Raw genomic sequence first — 22557 nt, 5'->3', positions numbered from 1 at the left:
GCTGCCTCTCCCCTGTCTCTGTCTCTTTGTCCGGCAAATTTTGATGTGAATGAACGACCAAATGACGGCGATGTGACACAACTGCCAAACAAAACACGAGGTGTGGCAGCCAAGGGACCAGAAAGTTAGACAGAGAGGAAATGAAAGAGAGGGAAATGTTTATCTCTCCAGATGTAATGGGGAGGGTATCTCTGTGCATGAGTCATACGCAGCAAGAGCGCTTTTTTATTGAATGCACACACACACACACACACACACACACACACACACACACACACACACACACACACACACACACACACACACACACACACACACACACACACACACACACACACACACAGTCTCAGCATGTGGCTTATTCGCTGTGCAGCATCAGTGCATTTTGCCTTCCCGAAGGTGCTGTCATAATCTGGATTTACAACTGTTCAAGCTCATTACGCAGATGAGCTACCTCTCTCCATAACCATCCGACCGTGGACGGACCATTCTACAGGAAAGGTTTCAGCACACAGGTGTTAATTGTTAAAAAAAAATCATTAATTGTTTTTAGATTGAGTTTGGTGTAATTCCCCTAAGTAATGCTGCTGATCCTGAGTCAGCAACGCTGTTTAAAAAGAAGGCCATCTCTGTGCGCTATGAAAAAAGGGCACATTGTCGTTTACATCATCTACAGTTAATTTAATCTTTTGATCCTCGGATTACAATGCATTGAGCAGATGTTGATCCCATCGTGACAATGTGGACTATCACGGCAAGATTGCTGCTGATCCTCCCTATCCAATTTTGAGTCTTTGAATCCACTGGGATTCATCTTTTTTATTTATAAGATTTTAAACATGATCCAAAACCTTCTCTATGTGTTACACTTCTGGCATAGACAGGTTTAGGTTTGTGGTTTACGTATTGTTTTAGGAAAGCCTGTATGCTAGATGACATGCCGTCTACCCAGCATATGTTAAGTCACATCAAGCACTTGTAGTCAAATCACAGACTGCATGACAGGCAAAGAACAAGATCAAGAGTGGACAAGCATGAGACCATAGACAAATACAAAAGAGAAACCTTATCTGGCATGTGACGATTGGTTTATCAACGAAAACAGGATGGAAACTTAGCACCTCCACATAATATTGCTTTATCCAACAACTTTTTTTACAATTAAACTTCTTGTTCATCTAGTGTTGTTATCTCTCTTGTGCAGCCACATCAACCAGAAGACCCAGTTTGAGAACCCAGTACAGGAAGCTAAGAGAAAGCTGAGCGTTGACGTTCCCTCTGCAGTGCTGCCGCCAGCAGCCACGCCCTCAGGTAACTGCACTCACACGCAAGAACAGCTCAGGATCTACAATGGAGTGAGATCATTGTGATCTCCTCACAGCTGAATGTTATGTAAGTAAGTGGGAATGGGGATAGAGTAAAAGGGAGAAAAAGGTCAGTTCAGGAAATTCATTTTGATTTATTTTTAATATACATTCAGACGGGTCTTTTTGTTTTAAGATAAGTAAGGATTTAATGCTGAAATAATAAATATGCTTTTGCAGTTTAGGATGAACTCAAATGTATAGACATTGATGTTGTGGTTTTACACAGATCTTTAGTCAGTTCTGCAATGTTCACATTAATTGTCATGGTTTATTTAGATTGAGGGCCAGGAAGTTTAACTCAAACTGGTCATTAGGGAAATTGGACAGGAATTGAGATCATTTGCTCTAAATTGCATCCTGGAATTTAAGAGAGCGAGAGAGAGAGAGAGAGAGAGAGAGAGAGAGCGAGAGAGAGAGATTCCTGATTTTATAAGATGCAGCACCTGTGTACACAGCGTTATGAAGAAAGCCTGATTTAGATGCCTTTATATCTCTTCTAGCTTTTTGTTTAGTGAAGACAAAAAAAAACCCCAAATACAACAAGGTATTTGATGTGTTATCCAAATACTGGAGCACTTATGATTTCCTTCAAGCTGAGATGTCTGTCTGAAGCATGTTCTAACCGTTGACACGCTGCCGATAAACAGCCCATAGCCTCTGAAGCAATGATATTCAATTTGAATAATGGAGCAGCGCTTCACTGGGCGGCAGTATTCATTTTGACAAGTAGATTATGAGATAGGGAGAGCTCTGAGGTCTCTTTGAAAACCTTTTTGCCCCAGTCATTTACCGCAGTTCAAAGATCTCTCAAGAACAGAGAACGGGAGGGGAGAGTAGAGAGAAGGAGAAGGAGAGAGAGGTGACTGCGGCTGAAAGTGACTTATGATCATAAATTGCATTTCTACTGGGTCATCTGTTCATCATTTACCACCTATTGTGAATGCTGCTGCTCGGCTGTTCTAATCACCCTCTTCTCAGTCGACGTAAAGCTCTGACAAAGCAGAGGCCCTGTGTTGTTCTAACATGAGAAAGAATTGTTATGCTCTTCTGTGCGTGCACACACAATGCATGTCCACATTGGTATTCAAACCAGCCTCTGTATTTCAGACACCCCTTGGACAGAACTGTCTGCCTCACTCTGTTGCGCGCAGACCCCGCCTCCCACAGCCAAGAGTCTCTGCAGTCACTGGATGATATTTCCTCTGTGTACCACCGCCTGCAGCTCCAAATACCTCCCCCCGTGCACATTCTGCACCTTCCCAGCCTTGTTAATGAGAATTAATGGCTAGTGGTCTTGTGCAAGTGTGTGTGGCGCACCTACGTGAGGTGGCATCTAAACACTGTTTTGACAAGACTGGCTTGCCTGACCTCCCAGACAATGCTGCAGAGCACAGGAGCAAAGCCCAGCACTATTCTCAGCCATAATTACAGCGCTGACAATCCTGTCTGACATTTCATATAATCACCTCACCCCCGAGAATACAGACTGTCCCTTTGTGGGCCACGGCTTAATCAAGAGCATGTAAACATGGCTCTGGTGTAGAGCTGCCTGCCCAACCCACACCGCTCTCTCTCTTTATTGCTCTGTCAGTGGTGCTTTCATGGTGGACCTGTAAGAAACAGAGCTGACAGTTGGTTGAGATTGTGTGTGAACATGGAAGGCCTGAGCAGTCTGAATCATGTCAAACCTATATATTACACACATCCTCACACCTTGAATAGTCATGAGGAATTTCATGTTACGCATGCATACACTTGCACAACATGATTTTTCATATATAGTCTTGAAAATATCTCTGACAAAGCTGTCAGACACAAATTTATGGTTAAAATTCAGAACGGTCACGTTCATCAGCCAATTGCAGAGCAATTATGCAAATCACAATCCCATGACACATTGAGAGTGGTGTTGGAGGAAGGAGGGGGGTACTTCTATCCGTACCCTCCCTAATGAGATTGATGCTCCACCATCTATCAGTGTGGGAACTGCCGGAGAAGAAGCCCAGAATGGAGGGACACTTTACAAATAACTCACAATCTCATAGGCTCACACCACAGGGAAGGGCGAGCTAGGATTTAGTTAGAATTTCCTTCTTTTCTGTCAAGGCCAACTCTATTTCTCTCTATCTCTTTCTGTCTCATTGCTCTTATCTCTCGCTCTCTTTATCACACACAAACACACACACACACACACACACACACACACACACACACACACACACACACACACACACACACACACACACACACACACAGTCTAATATAATTCCTATCCTCTCTTCTCAAAAGTTGCCCTATTTACTTGTCCTGCAGGCATCACAAAGGAAATTTGCAATGAAAAGTTTACCTGGAAAATGTCAGGCGCGTTTCAGGATTAATTTATCACAGCAGTGTTTGCGATGAGACTGGGGCAAAATAGAGACATTTTGAAATAACTTCATGGTTATTGGCTTCGCAAACAGAGCAGCAGACACGCATGTTTTGTGTGTGTGTGTGTGTGTGTGTGTGTGATTTGTTTGAGTTTGCACTCAAATTCCGAAGCTCTTGGAGTGTTTGCGTAATTGCTAGCAGTGAGTGACGTGCTGCCCGACACGTCGTCAATGTGCAAATGTTGTAAATAGGAGACACATGGAACGTTGTGAGAAGGTTTTTCAGTTTCTTTTCATAAGCCAAGCTCATTTTCACATGCACATTGATGCTCACATACCACATAGACTGTCACAGCAGGTGAACGTGAACTTTAAAGATGTGCTGCGCTCTTCTATCAAACTAATGCCACTGTGAGAGATAAAAGCTGAGTTTTATATCTCACTATTTTTTGTTAGACTAGAACTGTGTAATGTGTTCAAATGGAAGCAACAGAAGCAATTTATTATATAGAGATTACAGTAATTTGGCCATTCAAGATATTTTTCTCCATTTCCCCTGTCCATTACCTCTATCTCTCTCCTCTTTTTCCGACCGTCATCCCTACAGCAGAGGAGCCTGGCCGGGTGGCGAGGGTCTTCACACGAGATCCATCTCAGCTGCAGGGCTCCATCCTGCAGACAGCACTCAGAAAAAGCCCCCAGGGCTTTGGGTTCACCATTATCGGAGGAGACCGACCCGACGAATTCCTTCAGGTCAAAAACGTCCTTCCCGAGGGGCCTGCCGCGCATGACAACAAGATCTCCTCAGGTAGGCTTCCCCCACACACCTTCTGTTTATAAAAGGTGTACTACAGTATCTTGACTGCACTTTGGCTTAGCAGTTTGAGGCAATTCTTTATGCCTGCAATGCAAAGTCATACAAGGAGGAATTGCTAGAAAGAGGAGTTAAGGGGAGACAAATTGTTTTTTTTCCCTTGTCTAAACAAAACATAATTCAGTGTCACATTCACACCTATGTTTGTACGGCGTGAATGCCAGTGCACACAGTGACACTCGACTTGGCATCGGCATACGTACTGTTCATAATACAGCTTATGTACCCAGAGTACACACAAACAAACACTTTTAGAGAAAGAAAAAAATAAAAAACTGGCTCTTTACCCTCAATGTCACATTGCTTGATCAAGCAAACATTTATAGTTTTCATCGGAGCAGCTCTTAAAATAGGAAACATCCGCCAATAAAGCACATGTCCAGTTTATGGTTGACAACCAGATTTTATATGCAGCCATATATAACAGATTTAATAGGCCTGCAAATGCTGGTGTGTGACAAAGCCTGCTTATCTGAATCATGTTCTAATGCAGTAATCTGCAACACTGACATGTATGCTACATGTAGCTTTGCTGGTGCGCTTTCTCTAATCTCACTAGTGCAGCGTTAGCTCAGCAAATTCCCCTTTATTGCGCATATATAAATACTGCGATCACATGGAGATTGTAGTAAATTGAAATACTGTCAGGAAAGCGCTTTAGAATTGACATTACAATAATATTGATAGCATTGAAAGCTTACAGCCAGACAAGTGCTGCTGAGAATCAACATGAGAGTATAACAGGTAGATAGATTATTCAATGTTTCATTGCCTTTGAGAAGGAAGGTAATTGATAAACCCCCCCAAAAAACTGAATGTAATTAATTTCATTGGGTAATAACAACTGTAACTTTATGTAACATTCTTCTGGATTTAAAATAATAAGGCCTGGAGCGTTAATCCATACCAAGGGTATCATTTTTAAACTCCTCCTATTAAGCTTTACCCACACTGCTGCTATTATTTAGTGGATGGTTAGTTATTAGATAAGTCATTGGAGATATGTGTAGTGGGTTCTGAACAGGCACTACATATGGATATGGAGTTCATTTAAGAGTGAAACCTTAGCTGTGTTTGCAAGAAAAGGGTATTGATTGTGTAGGTGGGCTGAATCCTCCACTGGGCTTTCAGCCAACTAGCCAGTCAGCAATTCAGCTGGCCATCCAGGCCGATATCTCAGCAGGGCCAGGGGTGAGGAGAGTCTCCCCCCTTTACAGGCAGATGAAAGGTGGAAGAAGAGAAAGTCATGTCAGTGATCTTGTTCTATTTTATAATCTTGCTTGCTCGCTCCATTCTCATTAAGATCTTTGAATTTTCTAAAGAGTTGGAAGAGCAGAGGGAGAAACATTTACACATTCTACTTGAGCAATCCAGCTAGATAATTATCATATCATTTATTGTGATGACATTGATTTTAGTGTCTCTTCTCTTATTGTACCTCTTGTCCACACTGTCAAATTTGGCCATTTCACAAACGTCTAAAAGCTTAATGTTCTCGTAGGTGATGTGATCGTGGACATCAATGGGGCGTGTGTGCTGGGAAAGACTCATGCTGATGTGGTGCAGATGTTCCAGTCCATCCCTATCAACCAGTACGTGGACATGGTCCTCTGCCGGGGCTACCCCCTGCCTGAGGACTCCAGCAGCAGTGAGGAGGCCTCGGGAGGCCCCTCCACCTCCAAGGACACTTCCCCTTCGCCCTCAACCACCACACCACAGGACCCCCACCATACAGTCCTAGATGGAGGAACTCTCCCCAGGCAGACTGCTGCAGTACCGCCCATGACCAACGGTGGACGCCACCACCACCACCATCATCTTCACCAACACCACCACCACCTTCCTCACGTCGCCAACCAAGAAGGCCCCGACCCCACTCTGTTACAGCCGGAGCTGGTGAGCGTGCCCTTGGTGAAAGGCCCGGGGGGTTTCGGCTTCGCCATCGCAGATTGCCCCCTGGGCCAAAAGGTGAAGATGATCCTGGACGCCCAGTGGTGCCGCGGCCTGCTGAAGGGCGATGTTATCAAGGAGATCAACAGGCAGAATGTCCAGACGTTGAGCCACTCCCAGGTGGTGGACATCCTCAAAGACCTCCCCGTGGGCAGCGAGGTCAACGTGCTGGTGCTTAGAGGAGGTGAGTTTGAAGTAATGGGAGTTGCTGGAAATGTACACTGCTGCAGCCTTAGGTAAGCCTGCAGCATTGAACTAATCCTGAAAAAGTATTTTTGCAGCTGGCTGGGTTAAGAAGAGATGTCACAGCGAGATGTCACTCGCTGTGACATCTCTTTTGTTAAATCGCCGAGGTCTATGTTAATCTACTCAGGTTACTGTTCAGACAACAAACAGGTGTTAGTGCCCAGAGATAGTCTAGAGCTTTAGTCCCACGCTTCTGAAATCATTTTAATCCCCGCACAGCTGTGTGGCGCCTACAGTACTTTATCTCTCGTTTTCCCAAAAAGAAAGCAATGAGTGAAACAACAGTGCTGAGAAGCCCACCTGCTTGCATTTGAAATTGATTTCTTATGAGAGACAGAAACAATTGTTATACCACATTGACAAAGGTCTACTTAGTTGAGGTAAGATTCAGTGTAACACATAGATGTTTTTTAATTTATAACAAGGTGGACTGTGGTTTTCTGGAGGTATTGCTTGGACACACAGATTCACCCGATGTTAAATAAAGCAATTTCATGCTCTGGTGCACACCAACTCTGCATCATCCAACGTGCAGCTTTACCAAGCAGGGAGGAAGTCATGCTTAGTCACATGTTGACTTGTGCTTGTAAGGCGAAGAGAGGTGGCAGTTTCAGTGATTCACTTACTGCTCGGAGAGAAAGAGAGAAGGAAGGGAGGAGAGAAGGAGCATGGTGGGTAATCATTGTTCTAACTTCAGGCCCTCTCTGATTTGATATGCTTGTTCCTTTTTGCCTTTACTGCACTGCAGTAGCCTAGATTCAAGAGCGTTGCACCCACATATCAGATGTACTCAGTTGGGCTCTGCTCTGAGCTCCAGGGGCTTGTCCTGGGCGTGCGTGTGTGTATTCGTGTGTGTGTGTGTGTGTGTGTGTGTGAGTGTGAGAGTGTTTTACCCATCTTGTGGGGACATCAATCTGATTGCACATATTGTGGGGACTTGCCTCCCTTTTGGGCAAATAAATGGGGACAAAATGCCAGTCCCCATTATGTATATAATTCAATTTTTAGGAGTAGACTTGGTTTAAGGTCAGGGTAAGGCTGGTATCTGTTGTGGTTATGGTTAGGGTAAGTCTCCAGGTAATGAATGTAATCAATATAATGTCCCCAAAAGTCATCAAAACACAAATGTTTGTGATTGTGTGCCGCTGTTATTATTTTTTGGTGCATTTAGTCCAGCCCTATATGGAGGATTTTACATGCGCATGTGCAGCATGTGTGTGCAGAGGATCGGTTTGTGTGTTGCTGCTTAAAAAAAGGGGCAGCTTTCCGGGACTAAAAGGAGCACCGCTGCAGGGCTTCCCTCAAGTCACCCATAAACCAGGATTAGGTTAGACTTTGCTCCCAGCCAGCGGCTAGAACTCCCTTCCGATGACAGCAGCAGAGAGAAATTAAACAGGAAATTATTTGGCCGTGATCCCTGTTCTGGATTTTAAATCTGGAAATGAGACACTGTAGTCTTCCCTGTGGGTCATGCTTTGCACTCAGTGTCTGTGATACAGAGATGCTAATTTTTTGCATGTCTCCTATGGTTGTAATGATAGTTCTATCCGCTGCTGCATGCCATCCGGTCAGCTTAAAACAGCTCTATCCAATGAATTCATAGAATGTATTATATCATCACTCGTTTTTTTTATCATACAGTATCAGCGTTGATTAGCTGTTTGGTATATGATCACTTCAAACATGGTATTGCATTGCAAATATGAAAACAATGTAAACTTTCCCTTGAATAAGATAACTGAATTGTGCCCCTAAAAATGGATATGGACTAACATTACTCAAGGTAACAGTAACATATTGCTGACATTATTAGGAATCCAATAATAACTGAACCTATTTTTCATTAACAATTAAAGTGTGACTGTGTTGTATAATTGCACTGGGTGTTAATCATTAATTATATTAATGATAATAATCTACTTTCACTTAACACTTCCCTCAAGTCCCTAACTCTGCTAAGATATGATATGAGCAGGTAGATACCTTCAGTGCTTTTTGCATTTCTAACATTTAAAAAGAAATCCAAATAGTATTAATAAAATGTTATTTATCCTAAACCCACACTATACGGTAAAAACATGGTGCCATTCAAAAACTGGTTTTGAAAAGCTGCAGACAGTGAGAGTATTCAGTGTTCTGGCAGAGTAGCAAACAGCTGGCAGGTTTAACCCAGAGAAGTGCATGTTTCCCATGGCCTAGGGTCACCTCCTAGTCCTCCATCCTATAGTGACATGTAAACTATTGGAGTATACTGTCCCCTACTGGTTGAATTACACCGTGACTCACTGACGGAGAGGAAAGCAGAGCGATGTTGAAAAAACAGTTACAAAGCCTCTAAGCATTATTACTAATTTAACTAAGTGACAACAAGGTGCAGAGTTTATCCAGAGGATGTACTGTGAAGCTCTACCACTAAAGGCAAAAAGTCAGTAGGGTGAAGAAAGATAGAAAGAACAACTCATCCTTAAAGCTTAATATGTTTGAATAGATCTTTGTTGTTGTTTGCTTGATGAATTGAATTCAGAATTTAACTCCCACCTCCATTTCTCTGCTTACAGGTCAGACATCTCCTGTGAAATCACTGAAACCAGTAAGTTGAAGCTCCTACTTGTAATGTTTCTCCCATTTTCTAGGATGAAACGTAATAGAATACACTGATGATAAAACCGCAGCTGAATTATTCAGAAGAAAGGGGTTTTAACGTAACCCACAAGCACAGCTTTATAGTGTGTGTGTGTGTGTGTGTGTGTGTGTGTGTGTGTACTGTGTGTGTGCGTGTGTGTGTGTGTGTGTGTGTGTGTGTGTGTGTGTGTGTGTGTGTGTGTGTGTGTGTGTGTGTGCGTGTGTGTGTGTGTGCTGTGTGTGTGCTGTGGAAGCGGTTGTTAGTTACATTATTCAGTGAGCCCACATTAGCCAGGCTGTTATTTCTGGAACTGCATGTGGGTAAATATGCTGGCTCCTGGCAAACAGCAACTTAACATCCCTCTGTGTATGGGTGTTTAAGATGATATGCCATGTTCAACAGCTTGTTCCTGTGCTGCTGCTCCATGCTGCACTCTTAAAATAGGAGCTGAGGCAGCAACAGGCTTACTCATACTGTTTTATTTGTTTAAGAAAGAATCCCTATGTGTGCAATTTTCTTGTTTTAGCTATATTTTATAAGTTATGATATCATGGGTAACACTATTATAAACCATCATTATTAAATGGCAAATTGATAGTTGAGAGAATTGAGTTAATTGTTATTTGTTAGTGTCAACTAATTACTAGTAATGCTTTAATGTATGTTATTCTATCATTAGTTTGTGTATTATGAATTTATTTATATTGTATTATAGCTGATAAAAGCCAATATCATTTACATTCAGATAACATTAGTAATATTAATTAAGTTTATTGTTGCACACAAAACATTTTATAAACTACTGTATATTATGTATTAAGTACAATTATTAACCACTAACAAAGTGTTACAAATATTTGATATATCTTTTTATGTTTATGTTTTTCAAACAATTTCTTAAAGTTTTACAAATCATTTGGTAATCATTAAAACATATTTAATATATTATACAAAATGTTAAAATGTGTAAAACAAGAAACTAACAATAATTATAGCATTATTAATAATTAGTAGACATTAATTATCATTTCATTGTTTGTTAACAGTAAATTAACTATAACTATAGTTTAATTATCTATCAATTTACAAATTAATGAATGAAGGTTATACCTTAATAAATAAGATATTTTATATAGGGTTAGAAGGACATTTACAGTGTTCTTTAAAGTATGTTTACCGCTTTGATAATCATCGACCTGAAGTCATAGTTTATCACTGCTCTCATCTCTGTGTTGCAGTGCACGGCTCCCATTTCCCAAGGATTATCCCAGCCTACTCCTCAACAGGCTCCCCATCCCGCACCCCAGCTGATGCCCCATCCGTGCCCCCAGCCCATCGCACAGCCGCAGAGGCAGGAGATAATGAACAGCACGGAGGCCCTCGGTCAGCCCGAGGTGGCCCCCAACCCGCTCCCTTTCCCTGTCAACACACTGCGCTCGTCTTCACCTAAACCGGACGCGTCTGAGCTCTACATCAAGTCCAGGGCCTTGCTTGACAGCAAGCGTAAGTGTACACAATGAAACGCACCAGTGGTTTTTAGCCCCCGTGGCTCAGGACCCCTGTTGAAAACAGAGGACCAGCCACTTGTCACCATTCAACATGAACTTGGATGTGATGCTGACTGCAATGGCGGGCTCATACGTCTGTCCGTCCCATTCTTATGAACACAATAAGTCAGGAAGAACCTGGAGGGAAATTATTCAGTTTTGGCACAACCTTAAAAAATACATTTTTGGCCATAACTCATTAGCTAATTATGACAATTTCTCATAAATGCCTAATAGGATAAAATGATGAAGTGATGACATTATGGACAGACACGAATGTAAACTTCCACTTGATTGTTGGAAGAGGCCTACAACGGCGAGGCAGTAATTCTAGTTTATCTAGCAATCTTTTTTTTGAATTCCTCAAGTAGATAATGTATTGTCAAAAATAAGAATGCTAGAAGTTTTCTGTTGACCAACTTATCCATTCATCAATTTAAAAAAAAAAAATTCTATCCTAATTTGAATTTAAAATAGATCATAATTTTAAGGCATTTCATCTGACAAATGAAAGCTGAAGCTCTCTGTTATCTACGAAAGATGTTATAAAATAATATAATCCTTTCGATATTTGAATCAAATATTTCTTTAAGTTGTTGGCCTTTACAGCAACTGTTTTCTTCGATACACACATTGCCCACATGACCGGCAACACATAACACGCAAACAACATAATGAATGTGTCTTGTCTTCATGGCAAATAAAAAATCATTCCCTACTCTCCTCTTCTCTCTGCAGCTCCTAATACCAAGGACCTGGATGTGTTCATCAAAAGAAACCAGGAGTCAGGATTTGGCTTCAGAGTCCTCGGAGGCGAGGGGCCGGATCAGCCGGTAGGTTTCAGCCCAGCACGGTCCAGCCGTTTACAACCAGGCACATCAATATTAGAGCCCCTTCAGTTAAATAGCCGGACTTACTGCTATTTCTTTAAGACAATAGGAAAATGGATTGTCAAAAAAACTAACAGAAAACCTTGTTTTTGCAAGTAAAACACAACACCTCAAATGCTCAAAGCAACTTAAAGGATTTCAACTAATCATTTACCATAACGCCTCTCATTCCTAGTGCTCCCTCTGGCTCAGATCAGTGTGTCAAGCTGTTCCTCTCGTATCCTCCACAGGTGTACATCGGTGCCATCGTGCCGCTCGGTGCAGCCGAGAAAGACGGGCGCCTGCGGGCCGGGGATGAGCTCCTCTGTATAGATGGCGTGCCAGTCAAGGGCAAATCCCACAAACAGGTGCTCGAGCTGATGACCAACGCTGCCCGAAACGGCCAAGTCATGCTCACAGTCCGCAGGAAACTGACAAACTCAGGTGGGTCTGCTTTTTGTATAATCAGCTCTACATTTCTTTGAGAGCACTCAAAGCTTTTTGTTGTTTTTACTCTTTTTGTTTAGATCAGTATGCTGGAGGAAGTCCTCTGGGCAAAAGCTTTGATCTGGGATTGTTCTTTCACTAATCCTTTTAAATTTGTTCTGGGTGACTTCCTTGAAAGTGAATAAATGAAGTTCAATATTGACTTTTACTGCAGGATGTTTTTCTATGCAGACTTTTTTCTAAAAAAAGAAAAAGAAAGTTTTGAAAGAGGATTCTGTATTTACTTTAATCACAGTAAAGTGAATGAAGACTTTTCCTCCACCAAAAAAGACCCCCCCCCCAAAAAAAAAAAACCCAGTAAAAGAGGCTTTGCTCTGTGTTTGTCTGTGGAGGCTGATGGGAGGGCAGTGAAGATTAGATCAGCTGGCAGAGTTTGACATCTCAAAGGATGATAAAAAAGAATATGCTGCATTTCCTTTTTCAACAGCAAAAACCCCTGCTGCATTCAGGCTTGTTTACCGCCACAAATAACCGGTCCATGAATAGTACCAGCACTTTTTGAAATTACTTTGGATTTGATGTATTGCAACAACAGCTTTGATCACGTTGCAGAAATTAAGCATCAATCATGTAAGGGTTTATGCTTTCAAAGCCCGGGTTTAGAAAGAGATTCCCTGATGCCAGCTGACAAAACAGGGACGGCGGCAGAACAAACATACAATGGAGAGAGATGGAGGTAGATCAGCGTGTCTTATGAATAACAAATTGTAAAGGGCTTTTATCTCAAGTGTCGAGTTGACAGTCCTGTATTTCATGTGTGCAATAAACACAGCAAAAAGGCTTTGGATTATTTTTTGAGGGATCTGAAGAATGACAAATTGGGAACATTTTGAGAATTAATTGTTTATGGATTGAGGTGTATGTTATCTATTTCAAAATGACCCATGCTTAAAATAAACATTTTTGTTGCTCTGTTAGTGATAGTGACAAATTGTAATGTCAATTGCAGTGGTGGAGGAAAAAATCTGATCTTTTACTTGAGTAAAAGTATCAATACCACAGTGCAAAAATACATTATTGAATTATATAATTGAGGCATTCATGTGTTCATCACTGTAATGTTGCAGCTGGTAAAGGTGGAGCTAATTTTAATAAGTCTATATACTGTAGACTGGCTTAGTATCAGTTTATTTATATTTTGTATCAATAATCTCAATTTTCAAAGTAACTAGTCATTTAAGCTTTAAAATAAATGTAGTGGAGTAAGACGCACAATATTTTGCCTGTTAGATGTAGTGCAGTAAGAAAGTAGCATGCAATGGAAATACTTGAATGAAGTAAAACTACCTCAAAACAGTACTTGAGTATATGTACTTAGTTACATTCCAGCAATGGTCATTTGCCATCTGAGCTGTCCCTCTTCTTTCAAAAAATGATGGATAGACATACCAGCATCATTTCCAGGTTGATATGATTTTGTTATTATTGTTCCAAATGTGTGACTGTAATCATACCCTCATATTTATGTGTATTGTCATTTGTCAGATGGCGAAGAGGAGGAGAGCCCACAGCAGCCCCAGCATGTAGCATCCGCCCTGGTCAACAGCTCTCCCAAGATGCAGCGTGTCGAGGTTCCGAATGCCGTGCAGCCCGTTCAGTCCTCTCGGCCAGAGTGCTTCGATGTCACTCTGCAGCGCAAAGACAATGAGGGCTTTGGCTTTGTTATCCTGACATCAAAGAACAAGCCCCCACCTGGAGGTCAGAAACCAAGAAAAAGAAATATCTTAAATACAACTTTTAAAAACATAGTGTTATATCAAAGAAATAAAAAGCAGGAGGTATTTTAAGGGCCTCATGCGAATAGGGAATTAAAATGTCACTAAAATATATCACAGGGAAACTTCCCCATTTGATTAATTATATAAAGAGGCATTATGTTATATATGTGCTAATTTGCATATATTTCCAGAACAGATATCTGAACACTGGTTAAAGCAAGGTCCAAAGTTCTTGTTTCAATTTGTTACAGAGGGATTTTTTAAGATAGATCCTCTCTTTATCACTCCAGAAATCTGAAAATACTGTCAATAGTCAAAAAAAAAACATTCTCTCCATGTTTTTAGGAATTAAATGTTTCATGAATCAGGCCATGAATGATATATGAACAAACCCCACTGTAGAAACCTTCAGAATATTGATAGGAATGAAACCTTAAGGTTTGGTGTACTGAAGTGGAGATTTCTGGCTTAGAGTCTGAGAAAAAAAAATAGAAAACTATCTTTAAAGTTAAGTATATTAGAAGTCATACATTGTGAGAAACACTACAGGGGTAAAACATATAACTAATATATATCACTTAGATTAAGACAAATATTTTCTGTCTAACAAGTTTTCTGAGATTTTATGTTTAAATACGGCAGAAGAAATACTGTATGCAGATGCAAACAGACAAAGTGTAGTAAAACAAACACTTTCATCCATGCTAACTCTAGATGTAAACAGCTCAAGAACTATTGGATGGATGTCATGTTTCCTACAGACATTCATGTTCTCCCCTGGATGAATCCCTCCACAATTGTGATTTGACCTTCAAAACTAATGACATTCCCAACGGACTCTGCTGCGTTTGGGTTTAGTGCTAATTAGCAAATGTAAGCATGCTAGCACGCCTCATCAGAATGTGAACACTGCCATTGTGAGCATTTTAGCGTGCTGATGTTAGCATTTAGCTCAAAACACTGCTCTGTCAAGGAAAATCCTCACACACCTAGCATAGCTTAGCTCTGTTTTTCTCCATTTTGTCTGTTTTTATTTTTTTTCAAATGGAAGACTATAATTCACTGACTTAGATGTGTAAAGGCCGTTAATCACATAATATCCTCTACACCTTCAATCCATGTTTTTACATTTAAGCCATGTATTGGTTAGGTTCCCTGTAACTCAGAAAGACTGTGCAATGCATTGTGATTTAAAAATAATATCTTGATTTGGGGAATCAGTACTGCTCAAACATATAAAACAGCGACAGGTTGTGATTTTTTTCCGGTCTTCCCTGTTTCAGTTATACCTCACAAGATTGGGCGTATCATTGAGGGCAGCCCTACAGACCGCATAGGTCAGATGAAGGTGGGAGACCGTATCTCCGCTGTCAACGGCATGTCCATCATGGAGCTGTCGCACAACGATATCGTCCAGCTCATCAAAGACGCCGGCAATTGTGTCACCCTCACTGTTGTTCCTGAAGATGGTAGGTTTTGCGTAGAAAAAAGTCTCAGTACTGATTTCAGCTGATTTCCAGAAAGAATATTTTAGTATTTATGTATTCAAAAAGAAGGTTTTGAAATTGCTTTGTGGCATCCAATAACCTATCACAGGACTTGCACTTGTTATACTAAATGGGTGTGTTGTGTGTATCCACAGACAGCGCTCCTCCATCTGGAACAAATTCAGCCAAACAGAGCCCTTCGGCACAACACAGAGCTATGGGCCAACAGCCTCCCAGCTATCAAGACAGGTACACGAATGAACACACACATACTCCCATACAAGCACAAGCATTCACACAAGCCTGCCAGCGTCCCTCACAAACACTGAGCCCACTGGAGACCGTCTAATACAGGTTTTGCCACTTGAACCATAAATCAGCCCCAATCCTCTCAAAGCGGGCTCTGGTTTGTGCTACAATGTGGCCCATTAGCATTTCTAGCGGCCCTCATTTGCCTTGTTATCCAGCACGACAGAAGAAATCCCCCCCCCCTCCGTGGTCACGGCTTGGATGGCAAAGCAAAGAGAAAGAGAAAGATTAATAGGGAGTCTCACTTCGTCTTTGATCTTTCTTTTAAAACAAGATTACCTGAGTCAAACTTTTAAATCCATTGCTGCGGCAGCAATTCTCCACCCTAATTTCTCGCCCTCAGCCGTGCTGTTTTGCTTCCTATCTGCATGTGTTCCCCTTCTCCTTATTTAGCCCTCTGTCCATTCCTCGGCAGCAGCCTCTCTCCTCTCCGTCTAATCTCCAATACATGCCTTGGGTCAGCCAAGGCTTGATATGAGCCGAGGCTGTCAGCTTGGCTGCATGATGTGTGTAAACTCTTCTCCATGCCAGAGCTGCTAAGAAGGCCTAGGCTCTCTTAGAGAGTGCGTCAGGACAGCTAATTTTCCCACAAAGGCATTGTAATGAGCTCTGCGGAGCATTAAAGTATGCCCTTGTTATCTTCATGTATAAGCAACATGGCCCTTGAAGGATTTACATAGTTCTGCATTGTATAATGAAACCTACAGACAGAGGCTCACGCTGTTGTAATACAGGCGTGGCAGTGTGTGGGTAATACTGGACCGAGCTATATGGGAAGAGAATGAGACTTATTCTCTGTTTTCTTCACAATATTGAACATTTATACTTTTCATATGCTGCTCACACACAGACATCACTGCAAACAATGATACATACAAGCTGGTGGAAGATTATACTGCTGAAATTGCACCATGTAATGTTATTTCCTTATTTTGTAATGTTCAACACATTTTCATATGCTATGCTTGTGCTGAAATTCAATATGCTTTTTAATGTTCAACACATTTTCATATGCTATGCCTGTGCTGAAATTCAATTCTCATCTCAAGATTAGATATTATGCCGTATTGTCATAAACACCACTCAATTTATTTCATATCTACAGTATGTTGGCCACATTATCATGTGTGTGTGGTCTTTTTTGGGGGTAGAAATGGTGATACCGAGTTGAGGAACTCTTTCCCACCAAGAGAGATGGGAACACTCATCATGTCAGGCTCTAAGCAGGTAAGGCTATAGACAGAATTATTGAATGTTTCTCAATTTTACAGTCGGTTACATCATGTTTTTAATGTGATCATTCTGCTCTGGTGCCAATTGATCTTAATCAATTCTTAATTTGAGGGCTTTCCTTTTAGGTCTTCGGACTAAAATATATATCAACCAGTGATTTTCCAGGTTTGACTTCAGTGTGCAACCTTTATCTCATGCCTGTTAAGAAATGCTCATATTCTTCTCTATGAACTACAGGGCTGCTTTGTGGTGGAGCTGGACCGCAGCCAGCGGGGCTTCGGCTTCAGTCTTAGAGGAGGGAAAGAGTACAACATGGGCCTGTTTATCCTACGACTTGCTGAGGAAGGACCTGCTCTTAGAGACGGCAGGATACACGTGAGTTTCTTTTTATTTATTTTTTAATAAACTGGGTAATAATACTTTGCACTATTGCATTCAAATTAAATTGAAAGTTCTTACTCTGGGTTTTCAAAGTCCTGCACTGTGGACCCTCTCCAGACAAAGACAACCGCCAAATTAGCAAGCCAAACTACAATAACTAACTTTCTGTTGAGAACAATGGCATGATCATCTCCCTTTCACCTCATCCAGCATTTGCGCCTTACCTTTAACTCTCCAGCGCCCAGAGGGGGAGTCGTTCTTCGCAGTTTAAAAGCCTTTGATCTCACTTGAAAGAACAGAAAATGCACTTATTCTTGTTTAGAAAATTCGGAAACACCTTTTGCTTGTGACATGTACGCAGTAAGAACAGTTTATATCTGCATCGCAGGTTGGAGATCAGATAGTGGAGATCAACGGCGAGGCCACCCAGGGCATCACGCACACTCGGGCAATTGAGCTGATCCAAGCAGGAGGCAGTAAAGTTCATCTGCTGCTGCGGCCTGGACAGGGCTTGGTCCCGGATCACAGTGAGTGACTGCTGACGGCTCGCGTGCATGCACACACATTGTTACCACTGCATATAGATCTACACGATAGCATATTAACCATACATATTAAGAAGCTTTTGTATGGATATGCTTGATAGCAGGGTGCTACGTTTTTTTTATTATCATGCATGTGTTGCAAGCTTCTCTTGACTTTTCTCTCCTGTCATTCTCACTTCTATCTTTATCTGTGCTCTTTATCTGCTCCTGTTTTCTGCACTGGCACGGCCGTCTATTTCTACCTATTTATCTTTTCCTCCTATAGGTCTGAACTCTTCTTCCACCCTGTGCTTCTACATGAAACCAGAGCATCACTAAAGGCCTCACTGCTTTTCTCGGTCTGTCCCTAATAACCTTGGTAAACTTTTGCCTTTGACCTCTCCTTTTCGAAAGTGATTCATCTCCCAGATTTAAGTGTCGTTCTCTGTCCGTTTCCTTCATCCCCATGATCAATTTGAAATAGATCAGTTAGCAGAGTTTCTCTTCCCCTGGAGGGCTGAACCAAAGCAGTGAGTCTTGGAGAACGAACAAACCTGCAGGAGCGCTGGGAGGCTTCAGAGCTCTGCAAGTTATTTTTTAGAGGGTATTGCAAAAGCTGGGATGCCACTGAACACACACCTCCTCCTTAATGAAGATAGAGGGAAAACCCTTAACTAGATATTGATCAGTGAGTGTGGTAAAAGGATCTGTGTGCATTCACTGGCATCAACCTTTCAATCCAAAGACCCTATTAGGATGAATTTCTATGAGTTGTCGCTCCTAGAAATCCAAAATCTCATTTCAGCACCACTAAGTCCATCGCTCTTCTTTTTTTCTCTCTGGTTTTCTGCTGCATATATCTGCTCTCAATCACAGCTGTGCAATTCTTATCAGCTCGAGGGGGAAATTGAAACGTCAGTGCTGGGTGAACGCTATCACCTTTTTCCATTGATGGATATGTCGTCGGCTGATGCATATCTCAAACAAGGCAAATATTTAGGGGGATATTACAGAGGGTTATTACCGAAAGTGGGCAAGGTAGATTCCCTTTTTTTTTCCCAATTAAGGATATTGTTCTTCTGTTGCATGACCCATGTGAGGGATATTTTAGCTTATGTAGATCCTTGGAGTACATACATTGTTGCTCAGCTAGAAAATGTTCTTACTTCCCATTGCTTGTGTCTTAGGTTCAAAGGACAAAGTAACCATTCCAACCTCAAGCTTTCCCAGACTTTCTGTATCTGACGGGCACTCATCTCCAGCCTCTCCATCCAGTGTCTCCCTCTCTACCTCGGAACCGTCCCCATCTTCACCCAAAACAACCGCCCCTGATGAGTTCTCCGGGGGGGATCCCAGGGTATCTGGGTCCCCCGGTGCTGGACAGGAGCACGGTAGGCATGCGAACAGATCAAGAGGACAACAGCTCCCTCAACACAACCACAAGCGTACCACTAGCCCCAGCACCCAGACCAGAAAAACAAGCAGGAGTGACTCCAAGATGGCCAGTCCCCAGAGAGCCACTGACGGCCGGGTAGATCACGAAGAGCGCTCTCAGAGCCCCCGCAAAACAGAGCGAGGCCACAGCGGATCCATGGAGGATATGAGGAAGGACAGAAAAGCCCAAGGGCAGAGAGACCACCACTCCTCTAGCCCCAGGAGGAGCTCCCAGAGGGAACATGACCCTGCTGTGCCTATGAAGAACCTGGAAGAGCCCCAGAGCCCCCGGCGTCCAGCTGGCCAACAGCCCTCCAATGCCTCTGGAGAAGGGAAGGACTGGAGGTACAAGGAGGAGGATGCAGCCCACTGGCAGGAGAGGGGGGCTACAGAGAGTGGAGACAAGAGCTTGGGGACCAGTGAGCGCCACAAGAAGAGCAAAAGGGCTGAGCAGGAGGCAGCAGCACAAAAATCCCAGTCCCAGATGCACAGCGAGAGGGCCGGGGTGGATGCTGATGGTGGGACCCTAAACCGGAGGAGTAGAAGAGAGAAGGAAAGCAAGTACCATGGGCCAACTGAAGAGGTGAATAGAAAGGATCCCAGAGGTTCAAGCAGTAGCATCCATGACCCCAGCTGCAACGGGGCCACTACCAGCAAGAAGGCTCCCATCACCCCTGGTCCTTGGAAAGTTCCCAGTTCTGCCAAGATCCAGTCCCAGGTGGACACAGCATACGCAGATGTCTGATATCATTCCACGACTCTCTGCGCATATGAAGTAAAAAGCTGAGCCCCTGAAATATGGACATTCAGAGTGGAAGGATTTTTTTGTTTGTTTTAGCAATCTCGGACAAAGCAGATCACTGTGTAACCAGCAACATAGCTTCTCATTGCTTATATTTTCTTTTTTTTTTCACCCAGTTTGCCTCGGTCGGTCAGTTTGCATGAAGCTGCTGATGTCTGATCTGACATGCGTGCTTGCACCTTCCTGAGTATTTGTACCGTATGATGATGTGCGGACATGCGTGTAACAGGTTGGGTTCTGAGCGAAGTTTTTGGAATGCGACAATGAAGTCTATTTTGTGCCAATCAGAGACTCCGGTTATAAAGAAGCTGCTCCGCGTTGCACTCACTGTGAGACTTTTTGTGGGTTATGAGAGGAACTGCTCTCCCTGTCTACCCGCCTAGATGAAGGATCCCTTGAAGGTTTAAGACATATTCATGCAGTCACACAGCTTTTCTCCCTGGCAAGATCGATTCACTGTTGCTGTCACCACTGGATGTACTAGAAAGTGAGGCGGGTGAGTTTCTCCGAAAATCGGCTGCAAAGCGTGACGGAGTGACTCCGTACTGTCTGTTTTTTTGAGAGCCCGACTAGATTTGTGAACTGTATGGGTGACTGTATTCATGCACATGAGAAGACTCTATGATCCCATTAGCTTATCAGAGGTTGGACAGACTACCACCCGGAGCTTTATATGCATCAATCAGCAGACCAGATACTTGTGGTTATAGTTCTAATGTTTGTTACATGTGTGTTAATAATACAGCATAATGTAATTTATTGAAAATGATATGTAAACAAAATCAATACACATATCCATGCTGAGTCATTTCACCTTTTGATGTGGACTTAATGATAGAAATAGAATGTGTAGATAAGTATCACCGTCTGAAATCGAAACATTCTACTTCTATCAGATAGATATCATGATCTGTAAATGGTCACACAAGCCTGATTCATAACGACGTCCACTGTTAGCAGCTCCGTGTTTTAGGTCCTCTGGCTATGTCGTAGGTATACAAGCAGACTGGTAGACCTGTGTATTTTAGACGTCGTTGTAGCATTGACTATACTCAATCCGAAACATATTATTTAACAAAGTCACATAATTTAGATGAGTTGAGTAAACAGAGCTTGATTGTAAGAAGTGACAACTCTGCCTTCAGTATGTAAGAGATATTGTATTTTTATCATCACAAATGTAGGCACAAAAACATATTGTAACTCCTAACCTCCAAATCTATTTTTCGATTATTTTTTATTTAGTACAAGACCGATAATGTGAGGGGAAAAAAAATATGTAAATGTTTGCTTAATTGTTCATCATGGCTGTCACGTTTGCGTTATAATCAAAAACCAGACTCCCTCAGAATGCAGTTCGTTTACCACACAATGAGGGGAAGGTCTCCCCGATGTGCTTCCCTATGGTGGTTGCAATCAGTGCATAATGTGAAAATGGCTTGACCGATTCTTTGGGAGTGCTTTTTGAATTTACTCTATGAAGTTTATCAAATTTAATCAAACAGGGATTAGTCCTGGATAAAATATATATTTACAGTATATTTTTAATTTATTGGGATCAGTTGTGCCCTGCTCTGAAGACAAAATTTAGTGTTGTTTATATGTTGCTACTGTGGAGTACAGAGACACCTAGTGGTTCATAAAGTGCTATTCATACACTCTTCATTGCTTGAACCATACGTACAAAAGTAACACATGCATCTCTAGGTCTGTGAAACCACTTACTAATTTATTGTCCACTTTATTGTTGACATGATGGGCTACTGTATTATTTACTGTTCATGACATTACCATGTATGATACTGTGGCCTTGCATTGCTCCAACATATAAACATATATATATATATATATATATATAAAAAAGTCTTTTAGTTTTGACATCATGGTAGTTGTAAATGTTTATAAATTGTACAGCACCTGTATAAAAATTTGCCTTCATGCAGAAAAAAATCCTCTGTAAATCGTTTCATTATTTTTTTAAGGGAGCTGAGAGGAAAAGATATAAAATGGGTGAAAAGTAATAATCTGGTCATGGCATTCTGTTCATGCACTGATAAATAAAGGTTTACTGAATAAACATGACTGAAGTGTTTTTTCGTGGATTGAGAGGAGCAAGTTGGTACTTCACTTTTCTTTTAGAAGTAAAACAATCATAGGCCTGTTACAAGATGCACATGTTCATATTTGGCCTCATTTTATAATGGTAGGTGTGCCAGTAAAATATTACAGACATTACATTACTTTTTTGAAGGTCTTTGTCTGCCACCACAGATTGGACTGATTCTGGCCATTAAAAGGTTGTTTTCAATGTCATGGG

At 41.9% G+C, this 22557-nt stretch overlaps 1 protein-coding gene across 1 annotated transcript in view; it reads left to right on the top strand.

Moving 5' to 3' along the window:
* magi3a (membrane associated guanylate kinase, WW and PDZ domain containing 3a) overlaps positions 1-22322 on the top strand; it is a 109006-nt gene extending 86684 nt beyond the window's left edge. The window contains exons 8-21 of the mRNA XM_054609901.1: positions 1205-1311; positions 4344-4544; positions 6112-6744; positions 9365-9396; positions 10668-10932; positions 11715-11809; positions 12097-12289; positions 13838-14050; positions 15354-15539; positions 15713-15806; positions 17018-17093; positions 17337-17474; positions 17869-18007; positions 19192-22322. Coding sequence (XP_054465876.1) covers positions 1205-1311; positions 4344-4544; positions 6112-6744; positions 9365-9396; positions 10668-10932; positions 11715-11809; positions 12097-12289; positions 13838-14050; positions 15354-15539; positions 15713-15806; positions 17018-17093; positions 17337-17474; positions 17869-18007; positions 19192-20183 — 3364 coding nt within the window. The 3' untranslated portion in view covers positions 20184-22322. The remainder of the gene's footprint in view (positions 1-1204; positions 1312-4343; positions 4545-6111; positions 6745-9364; positions 9397-10667; positions 10933-11714; positions 11810-12096; positions 12290-13837; positions 14051-15353; positions 15540-15712; positions 15807-17017; positions 17094-17336; positions 17475-17868; positions 18008-19191) is intronic.
* Positions 22323-22557: the final 235 nt, after the last annotated feature.

Source organism: Anoplopoma fimbria, chromosome 12 (genome assembly GCF_027596085.1).
Source record: "Anoplopoma fimbria isolate UVic2021 breed Golden Eagle Sablefish chromosome 12, Afim_UVic_2022, whole genome shotgun sequence".
NCBI classification, from domain to species: Eukaryota; Metazoa; Chordata; class Actinopteri; order Perciformes; family Anoplopomatidae; genus Anoplopoma; species Anoplopoma fimbria.
This window is presented reverse-complemented; position numbering and strand designations above follow the sequence as displayed.